Source organism: Erinaceus europaeus, chromosome 12, assembly GCF_950295315.1.
Source record: "Erinaceus europaeus chromosome 12, mEriEur2.1, whole genome shotgun sequence".
NCBI classification, from domain to species: Eukaryota; Metazoa; Chordata; class Mammalia; order Eulipotyphla; family Erinaceidae; genus Erinaceus; species Erinaceus europaeus.
In genome coordinates, this window is record NC_080173.1 from 83998233 (window position 1) to 84015040 (window position 16808).

The 16808-nt window shown below is 44.4% G+C and overlaps 1 protein-coding gene across 5 annotated transcripts in view; it reads left to right on the forward strand.

The window, feature by feature from the left end:
• The first annotated feature begins 3245 nt into the window (after positions 1-3245).
• Positions 3246-16808, forward strand: part of LOC103113583 (NACHT, LRR and PYD domains-containing protein 1-like) — a 33503-nt gene continuing 19940 nt past the window's right edge. For 4 of the 5 annotated variants that reach the window (XM_016187874.2, XM_016187876.2, XM_060204204.1 and 1 more), the window contains exons 1-3: positions 3246-3468; positions 4506-4808; positions 12767-14324. In XM_016187874.2, the coding sequence (XP_016043360.2) occupies positions 4526-4808; positions 12767-14324 (1841 nt within the window). In that variant the 5' untranslated portion in view covers positions 3246-3468; positions 4506-4525. The remainder of the gene's footprint in view (positions 3469-4505; positions 4809-12766; positions 14325-16808) is intronic. The other variant, XM_060204203.1, reaches the window with a different exon arrangement.

Sequence of the window (16808 nt, forward strand, 5' to 3'; positions counted from 1 at the left end):
TGCAGGTGTTTCTCTGTCTCTCTCCCTATTTCCCCTTCCCCTCTCAGTCTCTCTCTGTCTCTATCCAATAATAAATAAGGGGGGAAAGATAAAAATGCCTGTTCTATGGTGGCCAGGAGGTGACTCATTGGATAAAGCTTTGAACTCACAAATATGAGGTCCCCAAAACAATGTTTAGCATCACAATTGTAAGAGTGTTGCTCTGGTTCTCTCCCTTTTTCTCTCATGAATAAACAGTAAATACAAAAATAAATAAATAAATAAGGGGGAAGGGAGTGGAGGGAATCGGAGGGAAGAAGAGAGGAGAGGAGAGGAGAGGAGAAAAGGGAAGGCAAAAGGAAGGAATTAATTTCATAGTAGTGACCCCTGGAGATAAAACAAATTAATTTTAAAAAGGACTCCAGAGAAGGATGAATATGGACGATCTCACTCATGGACAGAAGCTGAGAAATAAGATCAGAAGGGGAAACATAAAGCAAAACTTGGACTGGGTTTGGTGTATTGCACCCAAGTTAAGGATTTTCAGGTTGGGGGAGAGCTTTCAGGTCCTGGTGCATGATGGTGGCAGAGGACTTAGGCTGGGAGTGAGAGTGTTTAGCAGAAAACTGAGACTTTTTTTTTTCATAGTGCAGACCAGGAGCCCCAGCAATAACCCCAGTGGCACAAAATATATTTTTTAAGTAACTGAAAACTAAAATAGGAAAGGAAGGGCAATGCTGCGCTATCTTTGTTCAAATGCAGTCACCATCAAAATCTCAGAAACCTGGTGTATTGCACCAAAGTAAAAAGACTCTGGAACATGATGGCAGAGGAGGACCTGGTGGGGGTTGAACTGTTATGTGGAAAACTAGGAAATGTTATGCATGTACAAACTATTGCATTTTACTGTAACCCATTAATCCTCCAATAAAGATTTTTTTTAAAAATGCAAAAAAAAAAAAAACCTCAGAAACCACGTCCCGGCTGCCCAATGGGCTAACACTGAATCAACTCGCCCGCTTGTGAACATTTTGGATCCCAAAACTGTCCTTGCACTCTGAGAGGGCCTGTGTCAAGCCCTGGCAGGTAGCTGGAAAGGCTCAGGAGGGGTCCCAGCCACAGCGCGATCTAAATCCTAGGCCAACCCACCCAGGAAGAAGAGGAGGGAGCCCAGCCCTGCCCGCCTCCCTTTCCCCGACAGATCCGCACTTGTGCACAGAGGGGACCCCTGGCCGCCGGGCTGATCGCTTTCCCGCGCACTGACTGAGCCTAGGGCTACAACGCACAGGGCGAGGGACCACGCCGCTTCCAACCACCAGGGGCCACCCGCGATAGGCTAGGCTGACACCGCCCAACCCCCCCAGAACCCGCCCCAGAGAGAGATCTTTCAGCTGCTGCCGGGGCCCGCTGGGAACCGCCGGGCGCCCAAAAGCAGAAGTTTTATACATGTACTAACAGCCGTATCTACTGTAAAACATTAATTCTCCCCACAAAAAAAAAAAAGAAACAAGAACTGATACTGAAGGGTGTGTCAATCCCATTCGCTGATTTCCTCAACCAAATGATTTTAACTTTTAAATTGGACATTTCAGTCATCTATCAGTTACTGATAGTTTCATCTATCAGTTACTTAGCACTGGCCTAAGTTGATAACGTGTCAGTGTAATGGAAGCCAGAGTTATCTTAAGGGGTTTGAGCCTAAAAAAGACTAATATCCACACACACTTTTATTCTGAAGTCATCCTATGTAGACAGGAATACATGTGTACATACATACGCACACAAACACACATCCACACACTACGTCAAACATTAGCACACAGGATTTGCATGGACAGGTCCCCAGTGCAACCCCTATCACCACCAATCAGCCACTAATTGTGTTCTGGTTAAAATAAGTGTATATGTGTGTGTGTGTGTGTGTGTGTGTGTGTGTGTGTGTGTGTGTGTGTATGTATGTATGTAATAAGACTTTGCGGGGGCTGCAGCTTGGCACAAGTTTAAGACAAAGGTTTATTACATGGCGGCACAGCAGTATGGAACAGTATATTTTAGGTACAGCAAGATAGGCAATTATCAGCAGAGAGAAAAGTTACTCTTTATGGCCATAGAGGAGAATCTTATAAGCTGAGTTTATCAAGCTCAGTCACACATGTTCAGTTCCTCGAAGAAGCAGCCATGCTGGCAGGTGAGCACACAGGAAAGCAGGGGGCCATGAGAGTGGAGTGCAGGAACAGAGACCAACTTTTTTTTTCTTTCTTACTTTCTTTACTTACTGGATAGACACAGCCAGAAACTGAGAGGGAAGGGGTGATAGAGGAGAGAGACAGAGAGACACCTGCAGCACTGCTTCACCACTTATGAAGTTTCCCCCTGAAGGTGGAGACCAGGGGCTCGAACTTATGCCCGGCGCGTTCATAAACTCAGTCCTGATGCCAGCCTGACATCAGCCGTATGCTAATCAAGGAAATGCCCACCTGTGATCAGACCTCTCTTCCACTACCTGTGCCTGTCCCTTGCTTCTTCTGGTGGGAGCAGTAAATGGATGAATTTATTTTTCTTTGTGTGCTGGTAAGCAGATAATATTAATGACATTCCAGAAAGACAAAGTCATCATATAACTCTTGAGTTTACAGTCAGGATTGTGCTCATGGACAGCCCAGTACCTAGCTGTTTGGGAAAGCTCAAACCCTGGTCTTAGGAATGGGCTCTGCATGAGGGGCTGACAGGGTCCCACCTGAACGTGTGAAGATACATGCATGTGTCTGCACCCTGCATGCTACACACAGAGGTCTGCGTCTGTGCCCTCGGCCTGCCTGTGAAGGTGGGCTGATGTGGTGCCCAGTTATTTGTTCCTGCTCTGTCCCAGTCTGGTTTTTTGTCAGTGAGGCAAGGCTGTTCAGCTTCCTGTGACATTACTTACTTGCTGAGTGCTGGGTCTTTTTGCTTGTTTTTTTTATTTTTATTTATAAAAATGGAAATATTTACAAGACCATAGGATAAGAGGGGTACAATTCCACACAATTCCCATCACCAGAACTCTGTATCCACTCCCTAGCTTTGATATTCTTTATCCCTCTGGGAGTATGGACCTGGGATTGTTATGGGTGCAGAAGGTGGGAGGTCTGGCTTCTGTAATTGCTTCCCAGCTGAACACGGGCTTTGGCAGGTCAATCCACACTCCCAGAGTGCTGTGCCTTTAAAGGAAGCATGCCCTCTGGCCACACCACTTCCTGGCCACACCACTTCCTGGCCACACCCCCAAATGATTTCTTCTGCGTGGCTTTGTTCCTGCTCTGACTGCATGGTAACTGTCGAGTGCCAGAGGACTGGACTTCCTAGGAGAGAGAGCACTTGGCTCAAAACCTAACCTCTGCTTGAAGGGAAATCTGCTTTACTGCACATCTCAGGGTGAGATGAGTAACTGAGAGCAAGCACCCCTCACAAGTGGAAGTGAGAGAGAGCAGGAGTCCAAAAGCTGAACTGAAGGTAACTAAAACTGGGAGTGGTAGGGCAGGGGGTAGATAGCATAATGGTTATGCAAAGAGACTCTCCTGCCTGAGGCTCCAAAGTCCTGGGTTCAATCCCCCCCACGACCACCACTTTAAGTCAGAACTGAGCAGTGCTCTGGTTAAAAAGAAGAAGAAGAAAGAAGTGGGAGTGAGAGTGTGAGTGGGATGCCCCCAAGTCTTCCAATTTCTAGAACTTGGAATCATAGCTCTTAATGGACCTCAACTAGTCTCCATTGTAACAAAGGCTGTGACCTTCTGGAAGGGTGGAGATTGAGTCCCTGAGGCTGTTTGTCCTTCTGTTTCCAGACTGGCTTCACTGGAGTTAAGTTCAAATTTATTCATCGATCATTGTCCATATCCCACCACCATTTGAGCCTGTGAGAGGGTCAAACCCAGTTCTCCCCCTACACCCCCATAATGGATTTCTGTTTGTTTTGTTTTTATTTGATATAACAGAGAAAATTTGAGAGGGGGAGGTAAAGAGGGGAAGAGAGAGACAGATAAAAACCTACAGCCGTGCTTCTCCATTCCTGAAGCTTTCCCCCTGCAGGTGGAGACCAGAGGATTGAACCTGTGTCCTTGTGCATGGTGATACATGCACTTAACCAGCTGCATTGCCACCTGGCCCCCCTTAAGCCCAGTTCTTTTGGTACTCAACTTAATGTCATCCCTGACCCAGCACTCCTCCTACGTCCCCTATCATTCCACTAACTGACCCCAGGCCCCAGCTAACCTGTCTTCTATCAGTTTGTACCAGCCCCCTGGTCTCCTACTTCCTTTAAGTTTCCTTCACTCCCCTCCTGCTTCCTTCTCCCAATTGTCATCAATTGGCAGAATCCCTGGAGTTCTCATATTAGATTCTGAAAAGGGGATAGGATGTACTGAGAAGAGGAATGATCTCAATGACTTTTGTTTGGGGAGATGGTGAGAACAAGGGAACACATGGTTCTCTACCTCCCAGGTGTCTCTCACCACCCATAACCCACTCACTCACCTTGAACATCCATCTCTCAGGTCTGCTAGCAAGAGGCAAGATGGACAGCAGAGTCCAGGAGCAACTGTCCAAGTACTTGGGAATAATGAAGGAGGAGGAACTGGAAGAGTTCCTGCATCGATTGCCTGATAAGGAAACCCACAGTGACCCCACCACAAAGTCCTGGATTAAACTAGAGGAATCAGCTGCTATGGAGGTAGCTTCATGCCTGGTGTCACAGTATGGAGAGCAAAAGGCCTGGGACCTGGCCCTCCACACTTGGGAGCAGATGGGCCTAGGAGATCTGAGAGCCAAGGCCCAGAGAGAGGCTGCCTTGATGCCAGGTGAGTAGACAATGTGCCCTCTGCCTACTGCTGACCCCCACTCCTGACCCCTGGGAAACCCAGCCACTAACCCCCCAGATATTCTTATGGGTAGTGACTTCAGATCAACTTGGAGCTCCAAGCCTCAATATACACCCCGGGCTGCACCTCCTTTCTAGCCAGGTGCATTCCCAGAACCCCATGTGTCATCACAGCACCTGGGAGGGAGTGCTCAGAGAGGGAGGAGGCTGACATTCACAGGGGCTCTGAGAGGGTGGAGATGGGTCTCTCATCCTGCTCCCAGTCAGGTACTTCTTGCCTGGTCTTGCGTTCGAAGCACAGGCTTAGGGGGCAGGTTCATGCAGGTTCCAGTTTCTCCTCTGTCACCCTGTGCTTCATTTCTTTGTTCTCTGGACCCGTTTCTCCAAAAAAGAATGAGGAAGCAAGATTCTGACTCTTTTCATTAGCCCATTCATTTATTTTCTCAGTTTCTTACTGAAGAGTTTTGACTGAAATTTTCATTTCCACATTGAACAGAAGTGTTGAGTATGGGCCTGCTTGTCTTTTGTTTTCCTCATATGGGAGAAAAACATTTTAGTTTTTTACCACTAAGTATGACCTTAAATGTGAACTTGTCACATATAATATGGAGGCACATGCTTTATATACCCAGAGTTTTTACCTTAGAAGAATGTATACTTTTCTACATTATTGAAATAATAGTGAGTTTTTATTGTATTTATTTGTTTATTTATTGGCAAGACAGAAAGAAGTAAAGGAGTAAGGGGATGGTAGAGAGGAAGAGGCTTCTGTAATTGCTTCTCTGCTGAGCATAAGCATTGGCAGGTCAGTCCATACTCCCAGCCTGTTTTTGTATTTCCCTAGTAGGGAAAAGCTCTGGAAAGGTGGGACTCCAGAGTATATTTGAGGTTGTCTGCTTGGGGAAATGAGGTTGGCATCATCTGCAACTTGGTGTCTGAAAAAGCATTTATAAAGAGGAACAAATTGTTTAATAATCAGGAACCTAAAGGCAACAATATAACAGATGAGATTTGGGGTCTCCGTTTTGGAAAAAGCTAGTAGATTTATTTTAGGTATATTCAAAGGGGTCCATGACTTTACTAATTTTTGCCTGCTCCCTACAGCTAACATGCGGGTGAGCCAAAGGTATTGTCTGGGGGAGATGGTGTCAGAGTTGAAAATAGAACTAGAAAGCTGTATCAGGGAAGAGAGTAGCTCCCAAATATGGGAAGAGTATATAAAAAATTGTTAACTGTAAACCCCATTGATTTGATCTGGGGCCTATATTCTGTGCAGGAGTGTGTATAACATCTGCATCCTGGTAGGTCTGAGCTCACATCCTGTGGTCATAGCTAGGAGCATTCTAGGCTATACCCATTGCCAGACCCATCTTCCTTGAGTGGTAGAGGCTTTTGGTCCAACCTCCCTTCAGAGAATAAGGAAGTCCCTACCATTGTTGATTCACATTGAGAGTAAGGTGCTGTAGGGGTCCATAAAGGGGCCCATTAGATCTGCTAGGCCCATCATGTCTGTGTAGGAATCCCAGGGCTCCCTGACTAAGGCACCAGGTGATGGAGTGGCCTAGTAGTGAGTAAAGAGTCATCATTAAAGTATGCCAATCTCTTGCCCTTATTCGGCTTTTGTAGTCCTTACTTTGTCTGATGAAGTTAGCCTTGGAGTGATTAAGGAAAGTGAAATAGGAAGTAGGTATGGAGGGTATTTAGGTCTAAGTAGAAACTATTTGATTAAGTACTTTATATTGTCTTTTTTAGGTCTTTCTACTTGCTTACTGCACTTATTGGGTCACTGCAAACTATTGTGTATAACATATAACTTTTGTTTTAACATATATATTTTCCCCTAACTTATGGATACGTGTGCTCTGTCTCATGGACCCTGGTCTATATCTAGGTTCTGTGGCTTTGTTAGGAAGTGCACTACCCTAATGGAGTTAAGGAGTCCTGTGAGCTAGGAACGGTCTCACCAGAGTAGTGGAGCTGAAGGGTTGACATAGCAGGCCTATCGTCTGTGGACACAGTCCGAAGTGAAACATGTCGAGGTGGTACTGGTTGCATTGATTAGGCTGAGATCAGCGGATGCTGTATCAGTTGGTGTGGGTCGAGAGAAGCCTGCTGGAAAAGGAGCCCCACCACTGAGGCTCCAGGACTGGGAGAAACAGGGATTTTTATAGAGAAGGAGGAGGGTTCCTGCTGTCTTAGGGGTTAAGAAGGTAATAGAGGTGGGGGAGACAGCATAATGGTTATGCAAACAGACTCTCATGCCTGAGGCTCCCAACTCCCAGGTTCAATCCCCCGCACCATCATAAGCCAGAGCTGAGCAGTGCTCTGGTGTTTCTCTCTGTGTGTGTTTCTCTCTCTCTTAATCTCTCTCAAAAATAAAATAAATAAAAATTTTTTAAAAAAAATTTAAAAAAAGAAGGTAATAGAAAGTTATTATTATAACCAAGTTATCTGGAAATTTGGGTGACTTTGAAAATCTCATTGTTAGGATTTTCTGTTGTTCTATTATACAAGACCTCACCACGATTTATGTCATTTAGAGCTATTTACATATAGTCATAGCTAATATAGTGATGCAGCCAGTTGCTTCTGGTCTTTCTGGTCTAAGATTATAGGTGATTTAATATTTCAAAGAAAAAGTCATTATTATAAATGTACTAACAATTTAAGCCCACTGTTAAAATTAAATCAAGTTACCAATTGAAGCCTTAAGTGCTTAGATTAAAGGAATATATACTCAGAACTGGAGCCTATGCATCAAACAGTGTGAGACGGGAGTCAGGAGGTAGTGCAGCAGGTTAAACGCACATGGTGTAATGTGCAGGGACCGGCGTAAGGATCCCGGTTTGAGCCCCCGGCTCCCCACCAGCAGGGGAATCGCTTCACAGGTGGTGAAGCAGATCCGCAGGTGTCTATCTCCCTCTCCTCCTCTCTGTCTTCCCCTCCTCTCTCCATTTCTCTCTGTCCTATCCAACAACAACAACATCAATAACAACAATAATAACTAAAATAATAAAACAACAAGGGCAACAGAATGGAATAAATAAATATTTTTTAAAAATCTTTTTTAAAAAGTATGAGACATTCTATTTTTCCCCTCACATACTGATTAAATAGTGATTTATAAAACCATAGGTTAATAGGAGTGTGTATTAACACCATTCCCGCCACTGAAGGTCTGTGCCCCTACCCCCCCCCCCCCCCGCAGTAAAACTGAAAATCTACCCTCACCCTCCACACAGAGCTTTTTATGTTGGTGCAATACTCTAAACTCAGTCAAATACTGCTTTGAATTTCCCTTTCTCTTCTTTCTCAACTTCTCTTTATGAGTAGGATCATCCCATACTCATCTGTGTCTTTCTGACTTAGCTCACTTAACGTAATTCCTTCTAGCTCCATCCAAGATAGGTCAGAGAAGGTGGTTCATTATTCTTAATAGCTGCATAGTATTCCATGGTGTATATATGCCACAACTTTCTCAGCCATTCTTCTGTTGGGTTGCTTCCAGGTTTTGGCTATTATGAATTGTGCTGCTATGAACATAGGTGTACACATATCTTTTTGGATTGGTGTGATTGAGTCTGTAGGCTATATCCCTAGGAGAGGTATTACTGGGTCATATAGAAGGTCCATTTATAGACTTGTGAGGGTTCTACAGACTGTTCTCCACAGAGGTTTACATTCCCACCAGCTGTGTAGGGGGCTTCCTTTGTCCCCACAACCTCTCCAGCTGTTAGTATGCTTCTAAGACCCCTTCTGTTTCATTGGTTTAATCCCCCCTGCTTAACAGTGTATTCTATTTACATAACCCCAGTTAACTAAGCACTACCCTGCCTGCAGGGCATTGGTTTAATCCCCACTGGTTCACAATGTCTTTTTGCTCCGCCCCCTCTCCTTGTCACACCCTGATTTTCACCAATCTCTTTTCGTTCCACCCTCTCTACGTCACATCCTGTTTCTACCCTACTTGGCAAGTATATATATATATATGGACAGGATTGTGATTATAGTTAGTTTAGATGGCTTAGATTGCGCTGCATTCTACATGAATAAAGAGATACTGTGTACAGCTCAGCCATGAGTCCCTGGTCGTCTGTCTCCCGCCCGCAAAGCCAGCACGGCATAATGGCACCCTGAACAGGGACTGGCATATGGCACCCAACTAACGTGGGATCTAACCTGCCCATCCCCCAGATAAGTAAACTTGGCTACCTATCCAGTATGGGCTGCCTTTCTACTTATGAAGAGGTTTCCCAAAGCCTCTACTGTTTCGTCATGAGACAGTTTCTCTGTCTTTGGAACATTTTGCTCTGGGCCACACTTTGGTTCCCTGACCGGGAACTTTGGTTCCTTATGACTGTGATCGTAGAGCTTGGGGTTGCATTGGATCGACCTTCTTGTGGTGCATCCCGTGAGTACCCATTCATTGGGGAAACTGACGATCCTTCCTAGCCGACTGAATCCACATGGATCCCAGTCACTTTCAAAGCCAGCGACAAGCAGCTCCTGACAGCTTTCAACCTGACGCTGTTGACTGGCTACGGAAGAAGGGCAAACGATAGAAGAAGTAGAGCTTGGAAGATGCACGTAGATTTCTCCTTGGACTTTCTGGACTTCCTCTCGCATGTTTCCCACAGAAAAGGACTACTCTAACTTGAAAAGCATTATCCAGTACCTTGGCAGTCCCCAAGAATGGAGACACGTGGTTAGATCTACTCTCCTGATTAGATTCTTTCTTTGATGGGAAGACGTTTTAAAAAACAGGTACCTGCAGCAATCCTGCAGGAACCGTCAGAAGCACCCTAAATGGAATTTTTGGACTAGGACACCCTCCGGGGACTCATGATGCTACATGGTGAAGATCTGGATAATCTGGTTAAAGGTGAAAGAAGCAAAAACTGCCTACCACTTTTCTCTCTATTCCCCCCTTGTTGTTCTCTCTGAATATCTTAAGTTTTCTGTCTGCTTTCAGTTGTGTTTCGTAAGAGAGTGATTTGAATGACTGAATTTTTGTATGGCATTAACTTAAAAAAAAATGCTGGATGCAGCCATGATTTGTAGAGACATCCAGAAACAATCCAAAAAATTATTTTTTCCTCCTTTGATTTTTTTTTTTTATGTCTTGGCATAAACCTGAAACATTTAATCCTGCCTGAAAACTGTATGAGTTATGGGCGGGGCAGATAGTGCAATGATTATGTTAATGGTTCTCATGCCTGAGGCTTCTAACCGTGGTTCTTCTGTTTACCTTTGCACATTTTATTGAGTTTAAACTGTTTAAACAACCTTAAAATCATACTAGAAAGGACTTCCAATTATAATGGAGTTATCAATTATAGTAAACTTCTCATCTGCTACAAGTTTTGTTTGACAAGTAAGTGAATTACAGCTGTCAAGTCTTCACATGAAAAAGCATCTGCTAAAATGGAACCCCCAGAAATCCATTTGGACCCCTGTTCTCTGACATAACCACAAGATGGCATGATTACAATGCATCCCCAGAAAACAATGATGTGACCTGACATGACCTGAAGAAGTGGATTCACAGACTCCAAAGCTCACTCTCTACAGAAAAGCGGAATTCTGGTAGCTGACATTCCCCATTGAGACAGACTTTTGCAGCTTTTCATCCCCTGGCATTTCTTCTGTGGTCATCTGCTTTCGACTGACACTTCCATTGGACTTACTGGTACACCTCTTGGACACTTTACACAACTTGACAGCAGTTTCCTTTTATGCTGCTGGGTTTCTCAAAGACTGACTGCAGCAGTGCATGGACTTTGCATCCAGAACCTTGGGACTCTATAGGCCACATACCCTCGCTTGCAGGCCCTGCTCCCAGAGGGAGGAAACCTCCCCTCCTTACTAGGTCCTGCGCCCAGAGGCAGGAGATGCCCACAGAGGCAGGAAACACCCTTTGAGGCAAGAGATGCCCCCAGAGGCAAGAAATACCCTTTCACTTGCTAGGCACTGCCCTTTGAGGCAGGAAACGCCCCCCTCAGGCCTCCCCTTGGCATCACACTGGTTCTTGCTGCTCTCCTATTTTGTTCCTCCATGTCTTGTGCCAGTTCCTTTGAAAATGCCTGTACAATATAGGTTTCTGTTCACCCCACACTCCTGATACTATGGCCATTAGTTAAAAAGAAAGGGGGAATTGTTGGTATGCTTCTAAGACCCCTTCTGTTTTATTGGTTTAATCCCCCTACTTAACACTGTATTCTGTTTACATAACCCCTGTTAACTAAGCACTACCCTGCCTGCAGAGCATTGGTTTAATCCCCACTGGTTCACAATGTCTTTTTGCTCTGCCCCCTCTCCTTGTCACACCCTGATTTTCACCAATCTCTTTTCGCTCCACCCTCTCTATGTCACATCCTGTTTCTACCCTACTTGGCAAGTATATATATATGGACAGGATTGTGATTATAGTTAGTTTAGATGGCTTAGATTGTTCTGCGTTCTACATGAATAAAGAGATACTGCGTACAGCTCAGCCATGAGTCCCTGGTTGTCTGTCTCCCACCCGCAAAGCCAGCATGGCATCCAGCATTGTTGCTGCTGTCAGTTTTGATATATGACCTTATCACAGTATCTCAGTGTTGTCTTTATTTGCATTTCTCTGACAATCAGTGACCTGGAACAATTTTTCATGTTTGTTGATCTTTTGGATCTCTTCTATGGTGAATATTCTATTCATATCCTTTGCCCATTTTTGGATGGGGTCATTTGCCTTTTTGTTGCTAAGTTTAGTGAGCGCTTTATATATTCTGGTTATTAGCCTCTTCTCTGATGTATGGCATGTAAGCCTCTTCTCCCATTCTGTGAGGGGTTCTCTTCATTTGGGTAGTCTCACCATATTTTGAATGAACCATTCATTTCACTTCAGTTCCTTTTTCACCTAGAGACTCTTCAGAATGTGTATTAGTTTTGCCATAATTGTGTGCTTCTTAGCTTTCTTTCCTTATTGACTTCCAGTTTCATGCCATTGTGGTTGGGAATAATATTTACTATTGTCTCTGATTTTATTCATTAAGAGATTGTGAGCCCACTGTGCTACTCACTCTAGTGAATTCACATGTGCATTGAGAAGAAAATGTACTTTATACAGAAGAATGGAATAGCCTATATGTGGGCTATATATTGGCTATTATATGTGCAATATGTACATATATTTATTGCATTTTATCTGAGGGTTTTTGTTTGTTTTTGTTTGTTTGCAGAATAATATACAGTCCTTTAGGAAGAATGATTTGGTCAAGGTGGAATTGGATTTCTCTCTCATAAATCTGTCCTTTCTGCTACACTGAATTAAATGTACCAACCTAACCTGTCAGTACAGAAAGTGGCTTAAAGTGGGAGGCCGTTATCATGATGCCAACTGGACTTCCCTGGACAGACAACCCCACCAATGTGTCCTGGAGGTCCACTTCCTCAGAGCCCTGCCCCACTAGGGAAAGAGAGAGAGGCTGGGAGTATGGATCAACCTATCAATGTCCATGTTCAGCAGGGAAGCAATTATAGAAACCAGACCTTCCACCTTCTGCACCCCATAATGACCCTGGATCCATACTCCCATGGGGTTAAAGGATAAGAAAGCTATCAGGGGAGGGGATGGGATACGGAGTTCTTGTGGTGGGAATTGTGTGGAGTTGTACCCCTCTTATCCTATGGTTTTTGAAGTGTTTCCTTTTTATAAATAAAATTAAAAATAAAAAAGAATAGGAAAGCTATCAGGGGAGGGAATGTGATATGGAGCTCTGGTGGTGGGAATTGTACCCCTCTTGTCCTATGGTCTTGTCAGTATTTATAAATACTGACATTTTATAAATAAATAAATTTTTAAAAATAAGAAAATGTTTAAAAAGTGGGAGGCTGAAGTAGTGATGAATGAATAAATCAATAAAACCTTTATGTTCCCTCTTTCCTTCCCTTCATAAGGAATCAGAGAAAGACACCAGAGCCAAGACAGAGGATGTTCTTTACCCACACAGTCACTGAAAAATGAGGATTTACATCAAAACTTCATAAAGCTGCAACTTCTACAAATATCTCATCCAGGAAGACCAGAAAACAGGGACTGGTTTGACATTATGGTAAAGAAACCAAGACAACTTATTGAGATCAGACAATTATTTGGTTCAGACTCGGGTTCCCAGACAGGCCTTCACATAGTCATGGTGCATGGGGAAGCTGGAGTGGGCAAATCTACACTGGCCAGGCAGGTGAGGGCAGCCTGGGGGGAAGGCCGCCTGTTCAGGGACCACTTCCAGCATGTCTTCTACATCAACTGCGGAGAACTAGACCAGTTCTCCTCAATGACTCTCGCTGAACTTATCCAAAAACACTCAGCTGCCCCTGGGACTCCCATTGAAGAGATCCTGTCTCAGCCAAAGCAGCTGCTTTTCATCTTGGATGGGTTCTGGTGGGGGACTAAATCTCACCTGAGAGAGGACTGTAGTGATAAGAAGGAAGTGCATGAACTACTGAGCAGTTTGATAAAGAAAACCATCCTTCCTGAGGCATCCTTGCTGATCACAGCTAGGAATGCAGTTCTGAGGAGTGACTTTTCTTTTGAGTACAAAATATATTTTGTAGAAGTGTTGGGCTTCTCTGAGTCTAGCAGGAAGGACTATTTCTACCAGTATTTCACAAAGGAAAGTCAAGCAAGTAGAGCTCTTACTGTGGTAGAATCAAACCCAGCCCTCTGGACCCTGTGCCTCATGCCCTGGGTGTCCTGGCTGGCATGCACCTGCCTGAAGCAGCAGATGGAGCGGAGACAAAAACTCTTACTGATGTGCCAGACCACCACGGCCCTCTGCCTGCAGTTCCTGTCCCAGAGTCTGTCAGGTCAGCCATTTGAAACTCAACTGAGTGGCTTGTGCTCTCTGGCTGCTGAGAGGACCCAGCAAGGATATACAAGATTCTCTGCCTTGGATCTCATTAAGCACAACCTAAATGACACTATCATCTCCACTCTTTTAAAGATGGGTGTTCTCCAAGAGAACCACAGCTTCATTCTCCTGTGCTTCCAGGAGTTTTTTGACGCCTTGTGCTGTGTGTTGGAGAGTAATAAGGAAGGCCAGATCAGAAAATGGCTGAAAACAAGGCAAGATGTATGTGTGGCACCAACCACACGTTTCCTTTTTGGCCTTTTGAGTGAGCATGGGGTGAGAGAGCTGGAGAGCATCTTCCGTTGCAGGTTGTCTCAGGAGGGGAAGATGGAACTGTTGCAGTGGATCCAGGAGCAGCTCAAGCACATGCATCAGTCTGGGAAGCCATACTGCCTGCAGTTGCTCCACTGCTTGTATGAAATTCAGGATGGAGATTTCCTGAGACAAGTAATGAACTATTTCAATGGAACCAGGATATTTTTTCAAACTAACATGGACCTTCTGGTGTCTACTTTCTGCATTAAATTCTGCAAACATATCAAGAGGCTTCAGCTGAGACAGAATGGACAGAAAATACAACCCGAAGGAGCTCCTGATATGATTTTGTGAGTAGCCTACTCTCTCTCTCTCTCTCTCTCTCTCTCTCTCTCACTCCTCAGTCTGTTCTACTGTTTTTTGTTCTGAAAGATTTCTCGGTAAGCCTGCCCCAGAGACTAAATGACTGAGATCCCCAGTGGCTTCTAACTGCCGTATCTGACCACTGTTGTCTAACTAAGTACCTGGCCAGCACCCAGAGTGTGGTATGCCCTGTCTGAGTGAGGGCAGACCTGCTGCTGCAGTGTTCTTCCTGCTTGAACACTTCTACCCCATAGAGTGTCCCTCTGTGGCCCCCCAGCTCTGCTTCTCTCTATAAATGACTCTGTACTGCATCAGGCACCTCTATACTGACTATGGGCAGTGGCATGGCCTCTGAGCTCTATCCTTTCCCTGAAAAAATGAGTATGTTTGGAACAAATTTTTCCCTGCCACACATGACATGGTATCAATACTACCCTATTGACCCTAGTCTCTATCAAGTCACAAGTCCACCTCCTGAGCAAAAAAAGGTAGCTTTCTCTGCCTATCCACCAAAGGCAGCAGCACTGCAGATTCATCACTTCTACTGCCATATTGATCACTTAATCTTTCAGGTGCCCCTCACCTCTTTAGAGGAAGCATTCCATAATCACTAATACTGACCTTATGCCAGCCCTGCTAATCACAGATGAATAGAACTCTGCTGCTGCCCTCAGACAATAGAAGTCTTGGGAAAAGCTACATGGCTCTCCAGTGATGGGTCTGCAGTACTATTCCTTCCTGGTAGGGGGCGCAAATGAGGCAAGAGGGTGTCTAGAGGAGGCGTGAGCATGTGTTTGAGGAAACAGCCTCATATGAAAAGATGTTGGCACCTTTAATGTCAAGGTTGAAGTTTTTCATAGTAAGACGCATATTGATTATAGAAAAATCAGACTATGTCGATAGGAGCATACAGTGTGTGTGGTGCTCGGCTGGAAGCATGAGGACCTGAGCTTGATCCCCAGCATCCCATTTACCATTGTGATGCTCTGCTTCGTCCTCCTTTTCCATCTTGTGTAAATAAAAAGATGAACAAAATGTGTTTTTTAAAAGATACATAGGCAGCGGGTTAAGCGCACGTGGCACAAAGGGCAAGGACCCATTAGGATCCCCGTTCAAGCCCCCAGCTCCCCACCTGCAGGGGGAGTCACTTCACAGGCTGTGAAGCAAGTCTGCAGGTGTCTCTCTGTCTCTCTTCCTCTCTATCTCCGCCTTCTCTCTCAATTTCTCTCTGTCTCTATCCAATAACAAATAAATAAAAAATTAAAAATGCTCACAAAAACATTAAAAAATAAAAAAATAAAAGATACATAGATGTTGGGCCGGGCAGTGGCACACCTTTTTAAATGCTCACATTACAGTGCACAAGGCTCTGGGTTCAAGCCCCTGGTCCCCACCTGCAAGGGGAAGGCTTCATGAGTCGTAAAGCAAGGCTGCAGGTGTCTCTCTGTCTCTCTACCTCTCTACCTCCCCCTCTCTTCTCAATTTCTCTGTCTATCCAATAAATAAAAATAATTTTTAAGAAGAATCTAAAAAATATACAGATGAGCAAACAATGATAATTAATATCAGGCACTTTGATGTTAAATAACCTGACATAACCACTATTACAGATTTTAGCAATAGGTATCAGAGAGATAGGTACCATAGATTATGCAAATACTTTCATACATAGCACACAGACACTCATATTCACTCCCTGGAACTAGCACGAGTCAGCAAACTAGTAAGAAGAAAGAAGGAAGGAAGGAAGGAAGGAAGGAAGGAAGGAAGGAAGGAAGGAAGGAAGGGAAGGAGGAGGGAAGAGTGGAGGGAGGGAGGGAGGGAGGGTGGGAGGGAGGGAGGGGGGACAGGGGGACAGAGGGAAGGAGGGAGAATTGAGCTCTATAAGCCCTGAGTATAAATATTTTCCTTAGCCTAAGTATTTCATGTTTTGGATGTGTACGGTGATCAAATTCTGACACTGCACTTAAATTGTGCAAGGAACTCTAAAATTATATCTGTATATATAGTTTTTAAATATCTAAATTACCTGCAACCTTAGGTCAGATAGATCAAAACCGTTTGACCCCGTCAGTATCTAAGATATGGTGATTAACAGATACCTCTCAAGGGCACAAAGCATAGTGAGGCCAAGCATATTATGATAGATCCTAACTACTGGATTCTCAGTGAAAAACAAATCGCCAGCTAACTTGGTTATAATGATAATTAACTATTGCTATTTTAAACCTTTTCTAAGATCACAAGGAACACATCCCATTCTCTTTAAGATCCTTATTTCTCCTAGTCCTGGAACCTCTAGGACTAGGCCCATATTTCTAGCTGTTTCTTCTCTCTGATTCCCTACCATCATACTGCCACTGTTGACCTCAGCTTAATCAACACTCCCAGTGCTTTCATACCATGTTATGCTGCTACTAGCTCATAACTGCAGATTGTCTCCAGAGATACCAAGCCTGAGATGTCAACCT